The 21,664-nt window shown below is 40.6% G+C and overlaps 2 protein-coding genes across 3 annotated transcripts in view; both read left to right on the top strand.

The window, feature by feature from the left end:
* LOC135698736 (titin-like) overlaps positions 1 to 21,664 on the top strand; it is a 148,155-nt gene that overhangs the window by 110,958 nt on the left and 15,533 nt on the right. For both annotated transcript variants that reach the window (XM_065218835.1, XM_065218836.1), the window contains 2 exons: positions 3,363 to 3,499; positions 3,575 to 3,748. In XM_065218835.1, the coding sequence (XP_065074907.1) occupies positions 3,363 to 3,499; positions 3,575 to 3,748 (311 nt within the window). The remainder of the gene's footprint in view (positions 1 to 3,362; positions 3,500 to 3,574; positions 3,749 to 21,664) is intronic.
* Positions 2,343 to 3,254, top strand: LOC135698788 (uncharacterized). Its single transcript, XM_065218922.1, has one exon. It carries the CDS (start codon positions 2,424 to 2,426, stop codon positions 3,252 to 3,254), a length of 831 nt encoding a protein of 276 aa, XP_065074994.1. The 5' UTR covers positions 2,343 to 2,423.

The following is a 21,664-nucleotide window of genomic DNA, read 5'->3' as shown; positions in this document are numbered from 1 at the left end:
TCAATTAGAGGATGCGCCTGAATATACAGTCAAATAGCACATAATGTTGTGTTTAGAGATGAACTAGCCTAAGGCTAAAAATCTCTTTAATAAAGAATTAAAAAAAAAACGTAATGTTGTGAACAACTTCAATGACAGTTGTTAGCAGTGCCCCCATTTTATTTACAACAATCCAATGCCTACGAGATTGTGCCGAAGGTGTATCGATGGATGTGTCCAAGTTGTGCCGAATCTAATTTCGGCACAATGTGCTGAGTGACTTACCCCTTGCAAATACCCTACAATATGGATACTTTCGGAACGGGGACAACGTGTAGAGCTTGAAAATCTATTTCCACCACCAATTTTTAATCCGATATGGCGGCAATCGGTTTAAGAAAAAAAAAACTGTCAAATCCAGATGAATCTAGATTTTGGCATGCATTGATTAAGGCATACGTCGATTTCAATAAATGTGTTCATATTTACCAGGGGGAGTCACGAATACCAGTTTGGTTTACCTTGTAGATTCATTACAACCTATCGGCGCAAATTTTATTAAATCCTTTTTTTTTAATATACTCACAAATTCCTAAAAATTTTACAATTGCTTCCAAAGTGGTCAAGTACAACTCAAAACAATTAAAATACAGCCTTCGACATTTCGCCATTTTAACACACGTCGGAAAAATCTGATTTTCAATTTTCTGGAAATATGCTACAACCTCATGTTTCAATAGTTTTTCAACAAAATTCATATAAGGGTTGATTCTTATAGTTAAGCCATTCTAACTCGTCGAAAAAGATCTCGATTCTGGCAACATAGATGAAACAGTTGTGTTGCCAAAATCGAAATCAATCTGTACCGTACAATATGGGTATTCTTGGAACGACGATGACGTGTCATGTCAAAATTCGATGTTGGGTGCCATTTTTGATCGTGGATACGGTCTTAGAAAACAAACTGTCAAATCATGAGCAACATGTGAAAAGGGCATACAAGCTTTTTGTACACAAACCTTCTTATGCCCTTTTCTCGCCACCCATATGACATCAACGCAAACCATTAACATTAGCGGGTAGGGGAAACTTTCCCCTTCCCAATGATGTTGTTGGTTTGCGTGGGCGATCCTCGGTTGGCGAGAAAAGGGCATACAAAGGTTTGTTTACAAAAAGCTTGCATACTCTTTTCACATGTGGCTCTTGAAATACCCTACAATAGGGTATTTTCCGATGTGTACTGGTCGAATATCGATGTCCGCCGCCAATTTCGAGGTGGAGGCAGGGTGACCAGCAAGTCTCGATTTGAAATTTCCCGGATGTGCGATATACAAATAAACGAAATTGGTGAATCAAGCTTTCTTCTCATTTTCGAGTGATGTAGGGCAAAGGTCGACTTCTGCACCCATTGACTGTTTTAGACAACCACAATTTAAACGTTAATTTCACTGTATATTCTCATCAAAACACTTCGCTGAATGTATTCACACGATTCCTAAGTATCTTTCAGCTTCAATCTGATTTCAGTTTTACGACTGAGCAATCCCGTTGGGTCATATTTTGCTTTAAATTAATTATACGCATCACAAAGTACGGCTGATTTCGAGTTGCCGATAATAGAACAGCTGATTAACATGGAGTTCAAATGGGGAGGTTGCCGAAGAAAAAGAGGCAATAGTCACACTCACCTGAGAAATTTCTAGCGTTGTAAAATCGCTTTCAATCAGTTTCGGACAATTCTGTCGATTGAACTGCAGCAGATAAATGTATACAAACAAACACGTCGCATAAATTCCAGAACAACATGTGAAAAGGGCATACAAGCTTTTTGTAAACATTTAAACATTTAAACATTTAATGTGCGTGACGTTGAGAAAATGCTAATAGAAGCGCGGATGCACTGATTTTGCGGGATTCTAGGATATCAACTCGTAAAGGTGACTACTCAAGTAACAATTTTAGTTTTATGAGGGTATTGTAGTCCGTTATTTAAACTAGTAGAATGCTTTAACAGCTTGATAAAACTTGCAATGTTGCTTGGGTACCCACACAAAACGTGGATAGATTTTTGTATGACATAAATCTTCTATGATTGAAGGTTCCTTTTTTTCTGAAAATAAATTTCATCAATATTTATCGAATCATAAACCCTCGAATCAATTCCCCGGGTATTATGAGCGCGAGAAAGATCCGGTTAGCGTAAGTTTATTTCCCCTCGAAATGAAAATATTTTCCCACCGAAATTAAACCGAAACAGCACCGTATCGTAAATCGTAAACTACTCGCGAACGTACATCCTCAGTTTTGTTATTGTTTTGTTTGCAATTCCACCCGATTGCTAGCAAAACACAAACATGCGATCCCAAGATTTCATCACGATTTCAGATCCCGAACCGCAGTAAGCGATTGTGGGAATTTTCAGTCGATCAATTTGACAGCCAACCATGGCGGAAAGCAACCCGAACGATTCCACTTATCTCACCAACAACACCACCAGCGAGTACCGTTCGACGACTTCTGAGTCAACCATCCTTCCGTACTACGAACTACGGCTTCCAACACACGTGTTCAACAAGTCCCCCTCCAAGATCGAGTTCCAGCTGGTTCAGAAGCAACGTCCCAAATCGCGCAAAAACATCTACACTCGGTACCAGGGCAGATCCCAATCCGATGCCAAACCGAAGCCCAGGAAAGGTCTCAAACGGGTGTTCTTCAACTTCAATCGGAAGCATTGCCCCAGCGAACCACATTGCTCCGAACGCAATCAAGATGACGACCAAGCTGACCAGCAGTTCGAGAACATGGAGATCTACTACTTTGACCACGGAAGTCCGGAGTTCTACCGCACCACCGACTGCCCGCCGCATTTGATCACGGAAGCTCTGGCCCAATCGACCCATCACCACGCAACCAAATTCTGGGCGGAGATCTTCGGAACCATCAACATCGGAACGACGTTCGTCATCAGCTTCTGGCTGCAGCTGTACCGGTTCTTGCTTTATGGCATTCTCAGATCGATCATCGTCGGAATCCTACAGATAACGGCAGATTACCTGCTGAAACCGTTGCTGGCGGTCGTGTTCAATGGGTTGATTCAACCTCCGCTTGTTTTCGGGCAGAACATTCTAACCGCCGTCGGTTCCATGCTGGAACCGATTGCGAACCTAATTGGTAATTTCCTGCAACCGGTGGGGCGGTTGCTACGATCGTTGCGATTCATAGAAAACAAAACAATCAACAAGAAAATTATCAAGAAGGGGCGCTTCGATGTTTGAATTTTGTGCGAATCGATTTTTCCACCGAGACATTATTTCTATGATTTATTTTGCTGAATAATAAACAATGAAAACTAACAATATTTTCCTTTTTTTTTCTTTGTACAGAAACATCCTACACGTATGCACAATTTCAGAAAACGGGTAAACTCACAGCTCCGGCTACGGTGATACCTCGTTTTAGGAAATACAACGTTGATGATTTCCATTTTTTGACTGTGTTAGGAAAGGGTAGTTTTGGAAAGGTCAGTAAATGGTTCGAATTTTCCTGCTTCTGGTACACGGACAACTAATTTCCTCATTCCATCGCATGTTCGCAGGTATTTTTAGCTGAGCTAAGGAACACAGAGTACTATTACGCGGTGAAATGCCTGAAGAAGGACGTCGTGCTGGAGGACGACGACGTGGACTGCACGCTGATCGAGCGGAAGGTGCTAGCACTCGGCACGAAGCATCCATTTTTGTGCCACCTGTTTTGTACGTTTCAAACAGATGTAAGTATTGGACGAAGTTTTAATTGATTTTGAATGGTAATTACGGGTGCGAAATGTGTATAAAGCAATTTGAAATTGTAACGAAGATCGTCTATTATTCGATCGTAATGAAAGGAAGGCAGTTAGGTAGCTTCTTTTAACGAAATGTGTGCTGAAACTACCTGGGAATGTCTTTACATGGCCGTGGGAATACAAAGAGAAAGTCGACGAAGAGAATCTGTCAGTGTTTCTTAGGACCTAATACAATATTCAGCTTGATTTGTCGATTCAATGTTGGAGTCGGTAAAGTAGAAGTCGATAAAGTAGAATATTGAAGAGCATTGAACTACGATGTGCAAAGCTATTGATATCACCATGTGAGGCACATAGACCCCACGTGTGTCACAATTCGAACCAATAGTGTTCAGGCATGGTTCAAAGCATAAGATTCACACATGAAATGGATGTGTTTCACAATTAGTGCAAAATTAAGTGTGAGACACATGATGATGGCGTGTGAAATTTTTTGAGTGTATGTATTACAATTGAGGGAAGGGTTAAGTGACTTTGATCGATTCTCTTCATCGACTTTCTCTCTCGTTAAGGGAAGGTCCATTAATTAACCACTTTATTCGAGCAATTAAAATACTACTCGAACATTGAAATTAAACATTATTTTGAGATTTATTCTTCTAGAACCTCGAGAAAAGTAGCCAACATTTGCGCGTTTCATAAAAAAAATAGAAATTATTTGGTCCAGTTTTGTGAAATCGCTGGTAGAAAGTCTCGCCAAAACTGCTTGACAAAGTGGTCAATTATGTCTAAATTTGACCCTTTTTCAACCCCCCCTCCCTCGCCCTTTTGTCACATTTTTTGTATGGACCTTACATTTTTTATGGCTTATCACAGTTGCCAAAACCCTCCCTCCCCCCTAAAAGTGTGACATGATTAATGAACGATCCCTAATAATTCAGCTGCAAACACATTCCTTGATTCGTGTGCCATTCTGGATGGTTTATCAAACTATGTGGCAAACCTGTGGCTATCAAAAGAGAAAGTCGATAAAAAGAATCGATCAAAGTCATTTTCACCCCTTTCCTTCTAAACCCTCAATTAAGTTTGCCAACATATTTTATTAGCACAAGAATAGCTCCTGATTTAAAGAAGGGTCAGCTTCAAGTAAAAAATACTGTGTGAGCATTTAAATTGAATGTTTCTTGAAAAGATGTCTTTCAAAGAACTGCTCATGATTTAAAGAGAGAAATTATTTGTGAGCATTTCTATTGAATTATTGAACCTGATTTAACTGTCAAAGCACAGCTCATAATATAATGAAGGAATCAACTCCAAGAAATTATCAAACTATTTTACCTGTCAAAGCACAGCTCGTGCTATAAAGAAGGAGACAACTCCGAGAAAGAAATCATTTTGAGCATTCCGATTGTGTTTGTCAAAGAACAGAACATGATATAAAGCATTAATCAATTCCAAGAGAAAAATTATTGAATGAAATACAACAAAATTATGGTTAACGCAAGGGGTGGTCACTCTACACACGTATTTTGCGCCAATTTTTTTCTCAGTGTGCCGCAGCTGTGCCGGAAATGCCGAGAGTGTCATCAGACTGATTTTTTTGTTTGTATAATGGTTTGTTTGGCAACCCGGTTAATTTGACAGTTCACATGTTTTATTTTGAAGAAACAAAACAACAAGCGGTGGAATCCTATCCCAGATCCTAACTGTCGTTGACTCCCGGTTCGTTGCTCCCAAATTCTATCGGAAAAGGACTACACTGAACCTAATAAGCAACGGCCTCGGCCACCGAATCGAAGCAACGAACGAGAACGTTCTCCGGGGGAGGCATTTCCATTTTCCGATAGGACAATAACTTCTGCTGGATTGGAGTATGATGAGGACTTGGATGAACCACAGGTGAAGGTGATAAGTAGACGAAGCGAGCGTGCATCATCAGAGAAAACTGGTCCAGATGCTCTTCAGGTTCTGATGAATGCTTCCGGGAGGAGTTTCTCCCGAAAGCCATCGACTCAGTGGGAGTTTCAACCGGAATCAAACTTCCGGTCTAATATGGAGAGAAGTATGATGTCTCTGGCAAAAAGCAGTGCCGGCCAGAGAACACCTGTAAAAGCTGCGGTGATGTAGATGATAGGATAGCAAATACCGGTGAAGATTCTACCTCCGAATGTCGGTTGGCTGATCAACAAAGTGGTGAAGCGTTACGGAATCAAACATGGTAAACGACCACTGATTAAACTACTACTACCGGGACTTCTTCTCCGCCAAGCCTATGAATATTTTATTTCAAGCGCTGGGTTACCAGGGTCGGGTCTGAGAGCTAAACCTATCCTTCAACCAACTCACCGATGTCAACTTTCAGGAGCTCTCCTTCAAGCCCAACAACTAACCAATCAACATCTTACAATTCCGTTTAACCTCCTTCGGCTGTGATTTCAGCTCCGACACGAATCTCCCCACCTCAAATTGATCTACCAACTTCTTCAACGTTCCCTTCACTTCCTCCTTCAGAATCTCGCTCTCTCCACTAACCAACCACATTCCGAATCGGCATTATGACCAGTAGCAGTTCCTTCATGATCATATTTTCAAGCAGCTTCCGGAACGATGCCATCCCCTTCCCAGCTTCGATTCAAACTGTTCTGAAACACCAAAGCCTTCCTTGAACATTTAGATCGTCTTGAGTGGAGGATCTCCGATTTCGAAGTCTTCGTGAGGAATCCATGGTTAAACTTCGCCGGAAATTCACGGTTGAAGTTATGATATCAAAAATTGGATTGTGTCAACAACAAAGTTTATCATATTGACACATGCACAGAGCAGGCGCAGATATAGTACAGTGTTGCAAGTAACTTTAAATATCATGAACATTTATAACCATGGGTACCAATGAAAGTTCCCAGGTGTGCCCATCTGTATTTTTGACACACTGTGCGAAGTGACCAACCCCTTAGGTTAACGTCTATTATGGCTATCATACATTATGGCTACCGTCTATTATCAAGGGGTAGGTCACTTCGCACAGTGTGCTGTTTTGCACACATAGTTTGAAATATTAATGATCTTTAAAATTACTGGCAACACTGTTTTATACCTGCGCCCGCGCAGTGCGCATATGTCAAAATTTGATTTAATTCTTGTTTTTTGACAACAATTTATTAAACCGTGACCATGAATTTCCGTCAAGGCTCGCCATGGATTCCCCCCAGTACACATCCTAATCCCAATTATATTCCACAAAAGATTCAGCCAGCGTTCACACATTCAAACCACCAAAATCAGGGTAATCGCTAAAATCATCAAAAACAACTGGCTACGGACTAATACCCGGAAGGTCAATGATAAAATCAAAACATTCTGTCTATCAGGACCAAGACCAGGACGTTTCTAGCTGCTCATCGTTAAACTGAACTGTTATTATCCGTCTGATCATTTCTCACCCCGACGGCGGCTGGTACTGCCGAGACTAAAATTGCTCTCTAGAAGTTGGTTTTAAAAGTCATCACATTCCTCTATTTTGTATATTCCGTCCGGACGGGCCTGGTGGACTCCACTACTGCTCTGTAGTGTGTTTCGGTCTCTCCCCATGTCCGATGGCGTGAGCGCGCGTTCCAATAATTGCAACATCAGCAGTACATTTCCCCGGCGGCTGTAGATTTCGAAGGCGGCTGTAGTTTTGCCGAGTATCTGCACCGGACGGTGAAACTTTATCGCCTCCACGAGGTCGAATCAGGTTATCCGGAATTAGCTTCTGCAACCGAGGTGCCTCTGTATCATTGTCTTGTTTCGGATTCCACTGCTTTTATTCTCGCAGATCGATTCCACTACTTGTTATTTTTTCCATCAAAACAAAATATTTACACTGTCAAAATACCGGGTTGCCAAACATGCCATTATTCACAAGCAATCTATGTCAGTTCAATGACTGGCACTCTCGGCTCTGCCGGTACAGCTGCGGTACACATGAGGCACACTGAAAATACAAATTACACAAAATTAGTGTATGAAGTATGGCCACCCCTCGGGCCACCCCTTATCTATTATGCCCAACGTATATTCTGGCAATCATCTTTATGACAATCAGGGTTACTTCCACTCACTTGCTATAAAAAATTGTGTTTCCGAATTATGATAATGATAATTAGTACTTGTAAGTTACAAGAAGAGGTCGTGAAGTATCTGTTTGACACATTAAACCTGTCAATATTGCTTTCAGTGCGTCACAATCAGCGATTTAACGACTCGTGAGCGCTCACTCAGAGTGAACGCTCGCGAATCATAAGATGGTCGATTGTGACGCTCTGAAAGCGAAATTGACAGGTTTTATGAGTCAAACACATTCTTTACACCCTTTTCTTGTTGGTTACAAGTACAACATATCATTATATCATTTTATGATCTCATAAATTAGAAAACCATTGTTTTATAGCAAGTGAGTGGAAGCAACCCTGATGACAATCGTACGAATGGCAACCATCCCTATGGCTAACATATGTATGGCTGTTGTGCGGTCATCTAGAAAACTATAACTAAATGGGGGATAATTTCAAGAAAACTACGATTAACTCATTTCGTCAAAACAACTTCAAGATAAGAATTCCAAAAGCTACTCGTCCAGAGCAACGGGGTTGCATTGACTTCTCGCCCCAAGATCTCACTAATACCAACAATCAATACGAAACTAACGATTTTAAGTTGGCTCACTACTTGACTAGCCTATTGGTCCCAAGCAAATCGATTAACGTACCCCATTCTAGTCGAAATTCCAGTACTACACTATGCATGCTTTGATTCGCTATGAAAGTTTGACCGATAAAATGAGGGGTTCGTGAATTTTCCTATGTTTCAAGGGGTGCATCGATTAGCTTGGGACCGAAGATAGTACCAGAGCTGAGCCAAAAAGTTAAGTTCGTTTCTTCGGGACCTTCTAGTCTTAGAGTTACCTCTATACTAATACCATAGAGGTAACTCTAAACCTAGTAGGTCCCGAAGATTCGTGCTCAACTTTTTGGCTCAGCTCTAGTACTATCTTCGGTCCCAAGCTAATCGATGCACCCCTTGAAACATAGGAACCCCTCGTTTATCGGTCAAACTTTCATAGCGAATCAAAACATAGTGTAGTACTAGAATTTCGACTAGAATGGGGTACGCTTATAGATGCACTTGAGACCAATAGGCTAGTCAAGTAGTGAGCCAATTTAAAATCGTTAGTTTCCACCGGTTGGTCGTACGGCCATAAACAGAGAACATATGTTATAAGCCCATTTTGAGAAATTATTCTGCCACACACAATACTAAAGGCCCACGCACATTAGATACGGATCGGACGCGTTGCGGCAAAGTGACAGCTAAATCTATTGTCTAACTGTCAAATTTACGTCAACTCAACGCAAACGGATCTAATGTGGGTGGCCCTTAACGGTGACAGATAAGTCTATGCAGTGCTGCACTCAAAATACTGGTTGACAGTTTTTCCACTTTTACTTTAGACACGCAAAAGTTGATATATACGCAATAATCTGAGGTGGGACGTGCCTAGTGATCATTCTTTTATGAAATTGGCTCCAAACGTAAACAAACCCTGTAGGTTTCTTATGGCTTGTTTACGTTTGGAACCAGTTATGCGAGGTAGGCGACGATTGTTCGTATTTGACAGCCACCTCCCCCCCTTGGCAATAATTGATCGTTGCCGCTACGTCAAAATTTGTGCGAAGCGAAGTCATCAACCTCGGGAGCAACATGCCAACTTTGCGTATGTATGAGTGAAAGCAGTTTTACCAATACATACCCATCCAACTCAGTCCCGTCATAATCAGCAACATTGTGTTTCCAAAGTCTTGGAGCACCAATCCAACATTTTACGAGCGCTTATGGCCGCCACAATCTGGCTGAGTTTTTGGTAGGGAACATATGATTTGACGTTTGGGTTGTGTCGTTTGACGTGTAAACGTTCAAATTTGATCGTTTACACGTCAAGCGAAACAAGCCAAACTTCCCTACAAGAAACGCAGCCAGATTATGGCGGCTTGAAGCGCTCGTAAAATACTGGACAGAAAAGAGCCTATCATCATTTGTATACCTCCCTTAGCTCAGCCGGTAAAGGCGCAGCTACAAAGCAAGACCATGCTGGAGGTGGCTGGGTTCAATTCCCGGTCCGGTCTAGGAATTTTTCGGGTTGGAAAATTTCTCGACTTCCCTGGGCATAGAAGTATGATTGTATGATGGCCAATGCAAAATGGTACAGGCATCGAAAGCTCTCAATTAATAAATGTGGAAGTGCATCTAGAACACTAAGTTGAGAGCACGCAATAAGCTAATATGCGATGTGCAATAAGCTTGAAATGCGAAGAAGAAGAAGAGGAAGAACATTTGTATACAAACTGGAGGAAAGTTTAGCACAATTTTGGGAAGTACTGAAAACTTCAGGAAAAATTTAGGAATTTCAGAGAAGTCTGCGGACTTCAACGAAGTCTGCAAACATTAGGGAAGTCTATGAACTTCTGAAATTCCTACTGAGTCTAGGGAAGTCTGAGAACTTCAAAAATATTCTGTCATCTTCAATACTGGAAAAATACTGGTAACTTTAGTAAATCCTGCTTATTCCAGGAAAATGCAACGAACTTCATGAAAACTCTGAAAATATCAAGGAAGTTTGTAAACCTAAAAAAATGTAAATTTTTAAAAAACTGCAAACTTCCGGAACGTTCTATAAGTATGCGATAAGTTACGTTTAGTAAACTTCAGGAAACTTCAGGAAACTTAAGGGAACTCTGGGAACTTCTGAAAATACCACTGAATTTGAGAACTTCAAAAATATTCTGTCAACTTCTGTGAAGTTAGCATACTTCAGGAATAATACTGGTAACCTAAAGCTCTGAAAAAAATCAGGGAAGTCTGTAAATTTCTTAACAACTGCGAACTTCCGGAACGTTTTACAAGCATGCGAAAAATTCTGCGAACTCCACAAACATTCTTCGAACTTCAGGAATGTTATGAAAACAACATGGAAGTTCACTAAAGGGAACTTTTGTGAAATTGAGGATAGAATTGCAAATTTAGGAAAAATTTGTCTTTAGAGAAGTCTTCGAACTATAGAAAAATTCTGCGAGATTCAGGGACGTCTGTAGATTTCAATGAAAACTTCAAATTCCAAAATTATTCTGCTCAAAATTAAATAAAAAATAGTGAGATTCCCGCAGTACAGTGCACAACTACAAGAAAGTTCTAAAGGCTATTAAACAATTTTGCAAACTTCAGGAATATTCAGTGAACTTTAAAAAAGGTCAGTTCACTTTTGGAAAAACTCTGCGAACTCTAAGCCCGTCAGGAAAATTTTATGAAATTAAGTAACAATCAGAGATCTACATGAAAGTTCAGTGAACATAAAAAAAAATCTACGAATTTCAGAATTTAATAATTTAATAAACTGTTGAAAAGTTTTGAAAAATTTAGAAATGTCAAATTCTGCGAGCTTCAGGAATGTTCAGCATATGTTTGAAAAGTTCTGTAAAATTCAGGAAAATTCTGAAAATTTGAGGAGAAATCTGGGAACTTCAGGAAAGTCTGCACACTAAGATTATTTTACCGAAATCTGCGAAATTTTACCGAAATCTCAACAGCTGAACGTTCGGTAAAGAGTTCGGTGATTTTTCACAGATTTTCTGTAATTTTCACAGATATTCGGTGAAAAATTACAAGAAATCTGTGAAAAATCACCGAACTATTTGCCGAACGTTCAGCTGTTGAGATTTCAGTAAAATTTCACAGATTTCGGTAAAATAATCTAAGTGTGTGGGAACATAAAAAAAAATCTGTACACCTTATGAATTTTCATTTTGAAATTCCCGGTTTTTCCCGGTTTTCCCGGTTCAAACCTTAAAAAATTTCCCGGTTGTTAATTTTCAACAAAAAACGAAATTGAACGTATTTAAAAAAAACATGCTGAAAGGATAAAAAAGTGATTTAAGAAGAAACTTTTCTTAAAAATTTGTAAAAACATAATCAAAATGTGAGATTTTGAAAAATTTCAAGACCACAGTTTGAAAAAAAGGGTTTAACAAATTACAGAACCATCTATAGAATCTTGCGGACATGCCCTGGATTTCTTAGTAAAATTTAAAAGAATTCAAAGTGTTGATTTCAAACAAATATTGAGAAGGATTCCCACACAGTTTTCGAAGGACAAGTTCTGAGCAGAATTCCAGAATTATTCTGACATGAAGTCCTTAGAGATTGTTAGATGAATTTGGAGGGATTTCTGTGGAGAAGAATGCAAGTTCTAAATTAAATTGAAGGTAATTTTAGAAGACTTCAAAAGGAGTGGTGAAAAAATCCTACGTGATTCCGAGGAGACTTGTATGGGGATCGTGAGGAAAATGACAGATGAATTTTAAGAAGAATTCCAAGAGAATTGTGATCAAAGTTCAACAAGAAACAGAGTTCTAAGAGTGTTCTGGCAATAATTTGCTGAAAATTAGAAACAAATTCTTTAAAATACTCCAAACGGTTTCTAAATAAAATTTCGAAAGATTTCTGCTGTTTTGAATAGAGTTAAAATAAATTTTTGAAAAGATTTCAAAAGGAATCAAAGTCTCCGAATAGGTTCAAGGGAATTCTAAAAAGGATTTAAATTAAATTCTCATAAGGGGTTTCAAGGAAATTCCAAAAAGAATTTAACGGTAATTATTACGTGGAGTGTTTTCTGGTTAATTTCCGAAAATTCCATGATAATTTAGAGCAGAATTCCAAGTTAATTCTGGAATTCATACCATGAGCATTTTGAACAACGAAAAATTAAAACCTTGCAAAAGAATATTTCAGTTTCGGTTTTTACAAATATTTGTTTCCAAAGTCCAGCATCTTCAATATTTTCTTTTAATCACGATAATCAATTTGCAATATTGCTGAGTGATTAAATTCTAAAAACAATAAGACGGGAAACAGAAAAAAAAATTTCTCAACTTCTTTTCACTCCTGAACAAATTTTCACTCTCGTTTTCTTTTTTCACGCCCGCTTGCTACAATGTTTATTTTGTTGCTATGGTTACGCTCAGGGGTGGCCTGACGGTTGACGGCGCGACGACTGCGATACCCGAGTAGAAAAGTCCGGACTGGCAGTGTGAGCAACAAACATTCTGATAACTTCAGAAAATTTCATCGACCTTCTGGAATGTTTTGAAAATTTCAGACAAGTTTCAAAAACTCCAGGAAAAATTTGTGAAACAAACATTCTGATAACTTTAGAAAATTTCATCGACCTTCTGGAATGTTTTGAAAAGTTCAGACCAGTTTCAAAAGCTCCAGCAAATTCTTAAAGTTCAGCAAATTGATAGGAAATCCATAACATGGGACTGTTATGTGATTAGCGGCAGTATGAGCCTCAGTAAAAAAAATTTGATTTCTAGCAACACTGCCTTAAACGCTTCCACTGGATTTGGAGTATTCAACGAATTTCATAGCGCCTCATATCAACTGCAAAAGCCCTGTTCCGTATACGTTGCGGAACTAGCAGCCATATTCTACGCAGTAGAGCAAATTGCCTCACTACCAAATGATCACTATTTTATTTTTACAGTCTAGCCTTAGCTCGTTGGAGGCTATTCGATCAATGAGGCCGATCAAGCACTCCTCGTATTTCCTGACCGAAATCCGAGCAAAATTGAGTACTTTATCTAACTGCTCCTATACTATCACCTTAGTTTGGTTCCCATCTCATTGCTCAATTCCGGGTAATGAGAAAGCGGACTCGCTAGCTAAGGTGGGCGCTATGGAAGGCGATATTTTGATCGACAAATCGCCTTTGCTGAATTTTTCTCAATTACCCGTCAGCACGTCCTCACCAACTGGCAACAAAAATGGAATGAGAGTGATCTGGGAAGATGGTTACATTCTATTCTCCCACAGGTATCGAACAAGCCATGGTTCAAAGGATTGGACATGAGCCGTGACTTTATACGTGTCATATCAAGGCTCATGTCCAATCACTACTCGTTAGACTCGCATTTCTTCCGAATCGGGCTCGGAGGCAGCAATTTGTGCGCTTGTGCTAGTGGCTATCACGATATCGACCACGTGCTTTGGTCATGCACCCTCCATTGTGTTGCTAGATTCGAGTTATCCGCATCCCTCAGGGCCCAAGGAAAACAACCTATGCGGCCCATTAGAGACATCTTGGCGAGCCGAGATCTCGAATATTTTAATTTAATTTATGTGTTTTTAAAACGGATAGATCTGAGGATTTAGTAGTTAGTGTCATCTTGTGTTCCCCCAAGTTGTTTGCTGCCCATCGGTGTACCCCCGTGTTTGTCTTTTGCATCAGTTGGTCGCTTAGTTCGAGATCAAGAGCACTTTGCTCTCCAAACCTTGTGTTCTCAATCCCTACCCTGCCATCCATTTGTTTCAATTTGTTACCCCTAACCTCGAGATAGCCGCGAGTAATCGGCCCCCGGTTTACTAACGTTAGTTTTAAGAAATTTTGTGAATATCGGCTCCGCAAAGCTACGGCAAATGAGCCTGAAAAAATAAACGCATTAAAAAAAAAGCAATACTGCCAATGCAATCAAGACAGGCGCTGCTCGATTGGAACTGGCTTTGACAATTTGTTTAGCTCAAAACCAGCCAGTCCTACACTGAACGAAAACATCCGCAATACTTCGACTGATTATTGTATTCCTCGAGCCGTTTAACAATATGCTGTCGAATTTCGGATAATTTCCTTATGGTTAAATTCCTCATCCTCATTAACTGAGGACTGACTGTCCTCCAAATAAGGGTTGATATTTGAAAATTGGCTGTAAAACATACAGGGCTCAGAGGACAACAATTTAAGGATATGATTACTTGCAAATGCTTTAGATTAGATTATTAATTCGATTGTTTACCTTTGGGGCTGTCCATAAACTACGTAGACAGTTTAGGGGGGGGGGGGGGGGGGTTGGCAATTATCCATGGCCCATACAAATTTTAAAAATTTTGTATGGACAATTGTCTACGCAGGGGGAGGGGGGGGGGTCAAGAATCCCAAAAAACTGTCTACGTAGTTTATGAACAGGCCCTTTCCATATTGAATAGCCATGAACAGCCATTCATCATGGATACAAAAATTACTTGCTGGTCGAGGAAACTTCCTCCACCACGAAATAGAAAATCTACAATTTCCACGCTTCACCAATGTTCCACCACCTCTGACAGCGATGGCTATTCTTCCACCTTGTTCGTCTACTTAGAGCAGCAAACGACGTTCGATATAATTAATTACTTGTTTTGAATGATTTACGTTAAGGGACTGAACCAATACCAAATGCATTTCAATTAAGATGACTATCATTCTTCAGACAGCTTTACGCATTCCAACTGAATGTCCAATCCCTTCTCATGACAATGTTCATCTTGTATGCGAGAGGAAAATCATCTGATTTCAAAACAACCGTCATCCGGTTGCAGCTATCATTCGAAAAGGCGATTTCGATGTTAAAATTTGAATAGTCAGAGGTTTCATTCGAACACAGGACGGTGGTTTGGTACAGTGTATACTAGTCCCTCACTAAACGTGATAACAAGATCAACAAATGGCCTTACAAGGTTTGTTTACAAAATGGAGTTGAGGCCTTTTCAATTGTTGATCTTGATAAGGTGATCCAAGTTTCTCAGTGGAACTGACAGCTAGAAATCTAAAGTGTGTGAGTGATCTGGTGTTAATGGTGCTGAATGTAAACATAAACAAAGCAGATATTCATATGAAAATAAACTGCCAGTTCTACTGTGATCTGTCAAAAGTTCATGGTAAACAAAAAAGTCAGCTGATCGCAACTGTCTCGTGGACAGTCTTATGCTTGTTTACTTTGCACGATAGGTAGCGGGTTTGACAGTTTAGTAGGTACACTGAAACAAAGATAATAGTTAGGAATACTATTTTGCAGAAAACACTTATTTTCAGTATAACTACGCTTAATGCCGTTAAATCTACCATGATTTCAGAATAGTTGACTATAAATATAATCAAATTAACTACAACTCTGTCAACACTACTATGCTTACTCAAACGGTATAGTAGTTTTGATAGAAAAATTAGTAAAATTAAATGAATTTCGTTTCTGCACTAATCTATTGGTGGGAGTATTTAATTTAAACCATCAATATAGTATTTTTGCCAATGGATTTTGTTTCTGTGTAGGCTTGGCTTCACCATTACACACCGACTCTAGCTTGTTACTAAGAAACGATGTTAAATAAGAAACGCGCGAAGACTGAAACCAAAAGTTCCAATCGAACCGTAAACCGCGGTTCCAATCAAGCAATGTAAATAAATACATGCGCTTTACGAGGAAAATCGTGGCTAGTATTGAGATTGAGATTGAAATTTATTTTTTAAGATTTAAATAATTATAAAAAAAAGTTTGCGTTTGAAAACTATAAATCATCGATCAAATCAGGCCTATTATAATCTTTTACACCATCATAAATGTCGTTATCTGTTCCCTCGATTATAACTGCAACATAAAACGCTGTGCAGACTGGAAAGTTATAACATGTTATAACGATTGTTGTAGGGTTTGGGTGCACTGCAGAGACAAGACGAAATGATGGATTTATCAACACTGGACATACGGGCGAGTTCGAGAAGAGGAAGAGGAACGGGATGGGGGAGAGAGGGAGAGGTGATACGGAAAGATTGGTCGATAGACGTGAATAAACGCTTTTCGGTAAATAAAGTAGCAATTACGTGGTATTTAGTGAGAGATAAGAAATAACCCTTCAACTCTACAACTTGGCGACGAGGGAGAACACAGGATGGATGATACGAGACCAATGCCTCAGTTCAGGTGCGAAGATATTGCAAAACCAAGGCTGCACCACGAGTGGAATGACTGGAAAAGTGGGTTGGAAAGATACTTTGATGCAAACGACATTACTGATCAATACAAGAAGATGGCCAAGCTTCTATATCTGGGAGGACCACAGCTCGACAAAGTGTTTATCAACCTTCCGGAAGGGAATAAATTTCCATTGGTCGCTACTGAAAATAAGTATTATGACGTGGCCGTTGCAGCGCTTGACAACTATTTCCAACCAGTTAAGCAAGACATCGTTGAGCGTCACCGCTTGCGCCAGATGAAGCAACTACCTAGTGAAAAGTTTACCCATTACATGGTTCGTCTTAGACAACAAGCTGCTTTGTGTGGTTTTGATAAATATGCAAAAACGACGAAGCAAGTTTAACGGAAATGATGATAACGGATGTCATTGTAGAAGGTTGCCTGTCTGTCGATCTTCGGCGACGTATGCTGTTAAAAGATCGGACGTTAGATGAAATTGGAGAAATCGCTTCTGGTCTCGAAGGCGTCGATTCTCAAATTCAGGACCTTACAGTAATGACCAAGGATAGTGCTACTGCTGAAAAGGTGTACAAGGTTAGTGGACGACCGATACAGACGTTCAGACGCCCACAAATGTCTTCTGCCAGGAACGAGGTGGGACGTCATCATCGGGAACGTCAGCCTACACGTTTTGCCTTAAATGTCGTATGCTTCAACTGCGGCAAGCCAGGGCATATTGCATCTTCTGATTCCTGTTCCGCGAAAGGAAAACAATGCAGGAACTGCAAACGGTTCGGGCACTTCGAATTTAAATGCAAATCGGTTCTCGCTCCTTCAAACCCAAGTCGGTCGTCTTACCATCCGCAAAGTAAAAAGATTCGAGTAGTTGAGCATCAGGAATCTCAAGGTTCCGAAGAGGGAAAAGTCTATTACACCTTTTTCGCAGGTAATCAAACAAACATGCTGAAATTCGTCGTAGGAGGTGTGGCTTTGGAGATGTTAATTGATTCCGGAGCGGATGCTAACTTGGTGACTGCAGAAGCGTCGGAGGATTTGAAACAAGCCGGTATTCGTCTTTCCAGTTCAACGAAGGATTCCGATCGTTCTTTTTTTGCGTATGGTAGCCGTAGTCCACTTGCAGTCCGTGGGATGTTCACGGCTGAAATTAAAATTCACGACAGAGCCGCGTATGCTGAATTCTACGTTGTAGAAAAGGGGCAAGCTTGCTTGTTAGGGGATGCCACCGCAAAGCAGTTGCATGTTTTGAAGGTTGGCATTGATCTGAACCGTGTTCAGGAGGTGGAACCATTCGCGTGTATTAAAGATGTTGAAGTCCACATTCATATGGAGCAGGATGCAAAACCTGTGGTTCAGCCCGTCAGAAGGCTGCCTATTCCTCTTGAAGCTGAAGTCAACAGTAAACTAGAAGAAATGTTAAGCCGCGATATCATCGAGGTGAAATTGGGCCCTACGTCATGGGTCTCTCCGTTAGTAGTTGTTGCTAACGCTAATGGAGGACTGCGGTTGTGCGTAGATCTACGAAGAGTAAACCAAGCCGTGCTACGAGAACATCACCCAATGCCGGTAATTGAACAAATACTGGCGCGTATTGGAAATGGTGCTGTATGGAGTAAGTTGGATATCAAAGATTCTTTCCTTCAAGTTCTGGTTGCTGCTGAGTCTCGAGATATTCTCACGTTCATAACTGAAAAGGGGTTATTTAGATTTAAGAGGCTGCCATTTGGCTTAATAATGGCACCTGAAGTTGTTCAAAGAGTAATTGATGAAATCCTCTGCGGATGCGAGGGTACTCATTGGTACCTCGATGATATTTTTGTGGAAGGTAAAAATCTGGAAGAGCATGACATCAGGCTTGAGAAGGTTATGACCAAACTAACGGATCGAGGAGTACAGCTAAATTTGGAGAAATGTTATTTCAGGGCTAAAGAAATAGAGTTTCTTGGTCATAAGATAACTAAATCGGGTATAGCACCTTCCGACACAAAGGTGTCAGCGATCCTTGCCTTTCGTCGTCCGTCTACTGAAAGTGAAGTCCGTAGTTTCTTGGGCCTCGCTAATTATCTCAACAAGTACATACCCAAGCTGGCTACTCTCGATGAACCGCTTCGAGAGCTGACTAGAAAAGGGGTATAATTCTGCTGGGAATCACGACATGAAGAATCTTTCCAAAGAATGAAGCAGGCGATGTCAGATGTACGTAATCTCGGTTTCTTCGATGCTAGGGATAGGACAGCAGTGATTGCTGACGCAAGCCCAACGGGACTCGGGGCGATGCTAGTGCAGACAGACAATGGAGGACACGACAGAGTTATTAGTTTTGCCTCAAAATCACTGACGGAAACCGAGAAAAGATACTGAAAGACAGAAAAAAAGGCATTGGGACTGGTTTGGGCCGTTGAAAAATTTCAATTCTATCTTCTAGGAAGGAAATTTGATTTGCTTACGGACTGCAAAACCCTCGTATATCTATTTACACCCCGATCTCGCCCCTGTTCTAGGATTGAGAGGTGGGTGCTAAGGTTGCAATCCTTCAATTACTCGGTTATCCATATTAGAGGTGATCAAAATGCTTTTGAGCCGTTCGATTCGACTGAAGAGCTTGTTGTTCGGCATATCGCAGCAGTAAGTGCAGAATCTGTTTCAGTTTCTTGGGAAGAGCTGCTCCGTGAAAGGAGGCGCGATGCAGAAACCATGAACATCTTCAAATGCTTAGAGGATGAGACTATTGAACTGTTACCTACTGCTTACCGTATTATTTCCTCAGAGCTCTGCAGTGTTTGTGGCGTCCTTATACGGGGAGATCGTATAGTAATTCCAGCTGGATTACGTCAACGGATTCTGAACATAGCACATGAAGGGCATCCCGGGATGCAAATGATGAAATCGTTCCTCCGATCGGTAGTTTGGTGGCCCAAACTTGATATAGATGTCGAGAATTTTATGAAAAACTGCCGTGGATGTGTTCTAGTGGCTGCTCCAGATGTTCCCGAGCCAATGCTTCAAAAAATGCTACCATCCGGACCTTGGGAAGACATTGCAATCGATTTTCTTGGTCCGCTACCTGATGGTCATCATTTGTTAGTTGTTGTAGACTGTTATAGTAGATATCTGGAAGTTTGTGAGATGGATTGTATCGATTCAATGGAAACAGTTGGTCGTTTGCGAGAGATATTAAGCCGCTACGGAGTTCCATCGACCATTAAGGCGGACAATGGCCCACAATTTGCAAGCAAGGAGTTCAGGAATGTTTGCAGTGATTACGGAATACAACTAGTAAGCACGATTCCTTACTGGCCGCAGATGAATGGCCAAGTAGAGCGCCAGAATCGCTCTATTTTGAAGCGGTTGCGAATCGCACAAGAGCTTGGGAAGGACTGGCGGAAAGAGTTGCGTGAATTCCTTCTTGTATATCATGCAACAAATCACGCAACAACTGGTGAAGCTCCGTCAAAGTTGATGTTCGGGCGACGAATTAAGAGTAGACTTCCTCAAGTGCCTGTTTACGTCGACGATGAAGTTGTGCGAGATTTTGATGGTCTTCAGAAAGAGAAGGGGAAGAGTTATGCGGATAAAAAGCGTCGGGCTGAATATAGTGGCATTCGAGAAGGTGATCATGTTTTCTTGAAACGAATGAAGAAGAATCATAAGCTGGAGGCGGACTATTCTCCAGAGGAGTTCGTGGTGATGAAGAAAAGTGGGTCTGATGTTGTCGTCCGTTCTAAGTTGTCCGGAAAAGAGTTCCGTCGCAACGTTACACATTTGAAGAAGGTTCCAGCAGAACGCGATGATCTACAGTCAACTTCGAGTTTGGATACTGATCGTACTATCCAGGATGAATTAATACGTGACTCCGATGCTGTTCAACTGCGAGACGAGACAGTCCATCACAAACGTGAACGACAGCAGCCATCAAAGTTCAAAGACTACGTTCCTTATTAGTTGTAGGAAACTCAAGGTGGGGTTGTAGGATTTGGGTGCACTGCAGAGACAAGACGAAATGATGGATTTATCAACACTGGACATACGGGCGAGTTCGAGAAGAGGAAGGGGAACGGGATGGGGGAGAGAGGGAGAGGTGATACGGAAAGATTGGTCGATAGACGTGAATAAACGCTTCTCGGTAAATAAAATAGCAATTACGTGGTATTTAGTGATAAATAAGAAATAACCCTTCAACTCTACAATTGTCGAATAATTGCAACACAGAAACCACCATCAAGATAGCGCTGTAACATGTTATAACTCTGTAGTCTGAACGTACTATAAAACAGAAATTGCACCAGGAACTGCTAAAAGTGTTCAACTGTCCGATGCCACGTAGATGAAATATAATAAATTCAAATTTTATCTAAACGACAATTTAGTTATCAATATGGCAGATTACTAACGCTTTGATCGGGAGGAAGCCGATATAATTGAACCCACTTTTCCCTGATGACGCTGTCTTTGGAAAACCAGAAGAAACTGACATTTTGTAACGTTTTATCCGATGTATTTTTACAGAAGGCGTGCATTTGAATTGCATTTTTCAAATAATCACTAAATATACCGATACAGTCGCTCAAATTAAAAGTCACTCGAAGTAAACACAAAATTGCGGGTTGCCAGACCTTGCAGACAAAATAAGCTAGTTGGCCGTGCAACCAGATTTACATTTATTTTCTCCGCGGTTACACTAAATAGAGAATCCAACGCGAAGAAGGACGTCTATCTTTCTCAGATAGAGATAATTTATGAACACACGGAAACCCCTAACTCCTCCTAAAGATCGAAACGATAGAATATTTGCTTTCAAACACGGAACACGAACAAGACATAAAACCATGTAATGCGATCATTACCTCTCCGAAGACTTGCCGTTGATATATGTGTATGTACATCTTCATACCGGCTAGACAAATCTCCCATCACATTAAACGAAAAGTGTGATCCAATTCGAGAGAGAAATTTTTACTACTGTCAAAGTTATGATCGCGATCGTTAGGAAAAGAGGAAGGACCGCACGTTTAGGCAGACCAACAGTGAAGGTCACCGGCAAACATAATGACAACCAAGCGACCACGTCTAT

The sequence above is a fragment of the Ochlerotatus camptorhynchus genome, unplaced genomic scaffold (genome assembly GCF_037179485.1).
Source record: "Ochlerotatus camptorhynchus isolate MF236.1 unplaced genomic scaffold, CSIRO-AGI_Acam_v1.1 ptg000094l, whole genome shotgun sequence".
NCBI lineage: Eukaryota > Metazoa > Arthropoda > Insecta > Diptera > Culicidae > Ochlerotatus > Ochlerotatus camptorhynchus.
The sequence above is the reverse complement of the archived record's forward strand: the minus strand, read 5'-3'. Positions and strand labels throughout refer to the sequence as shown.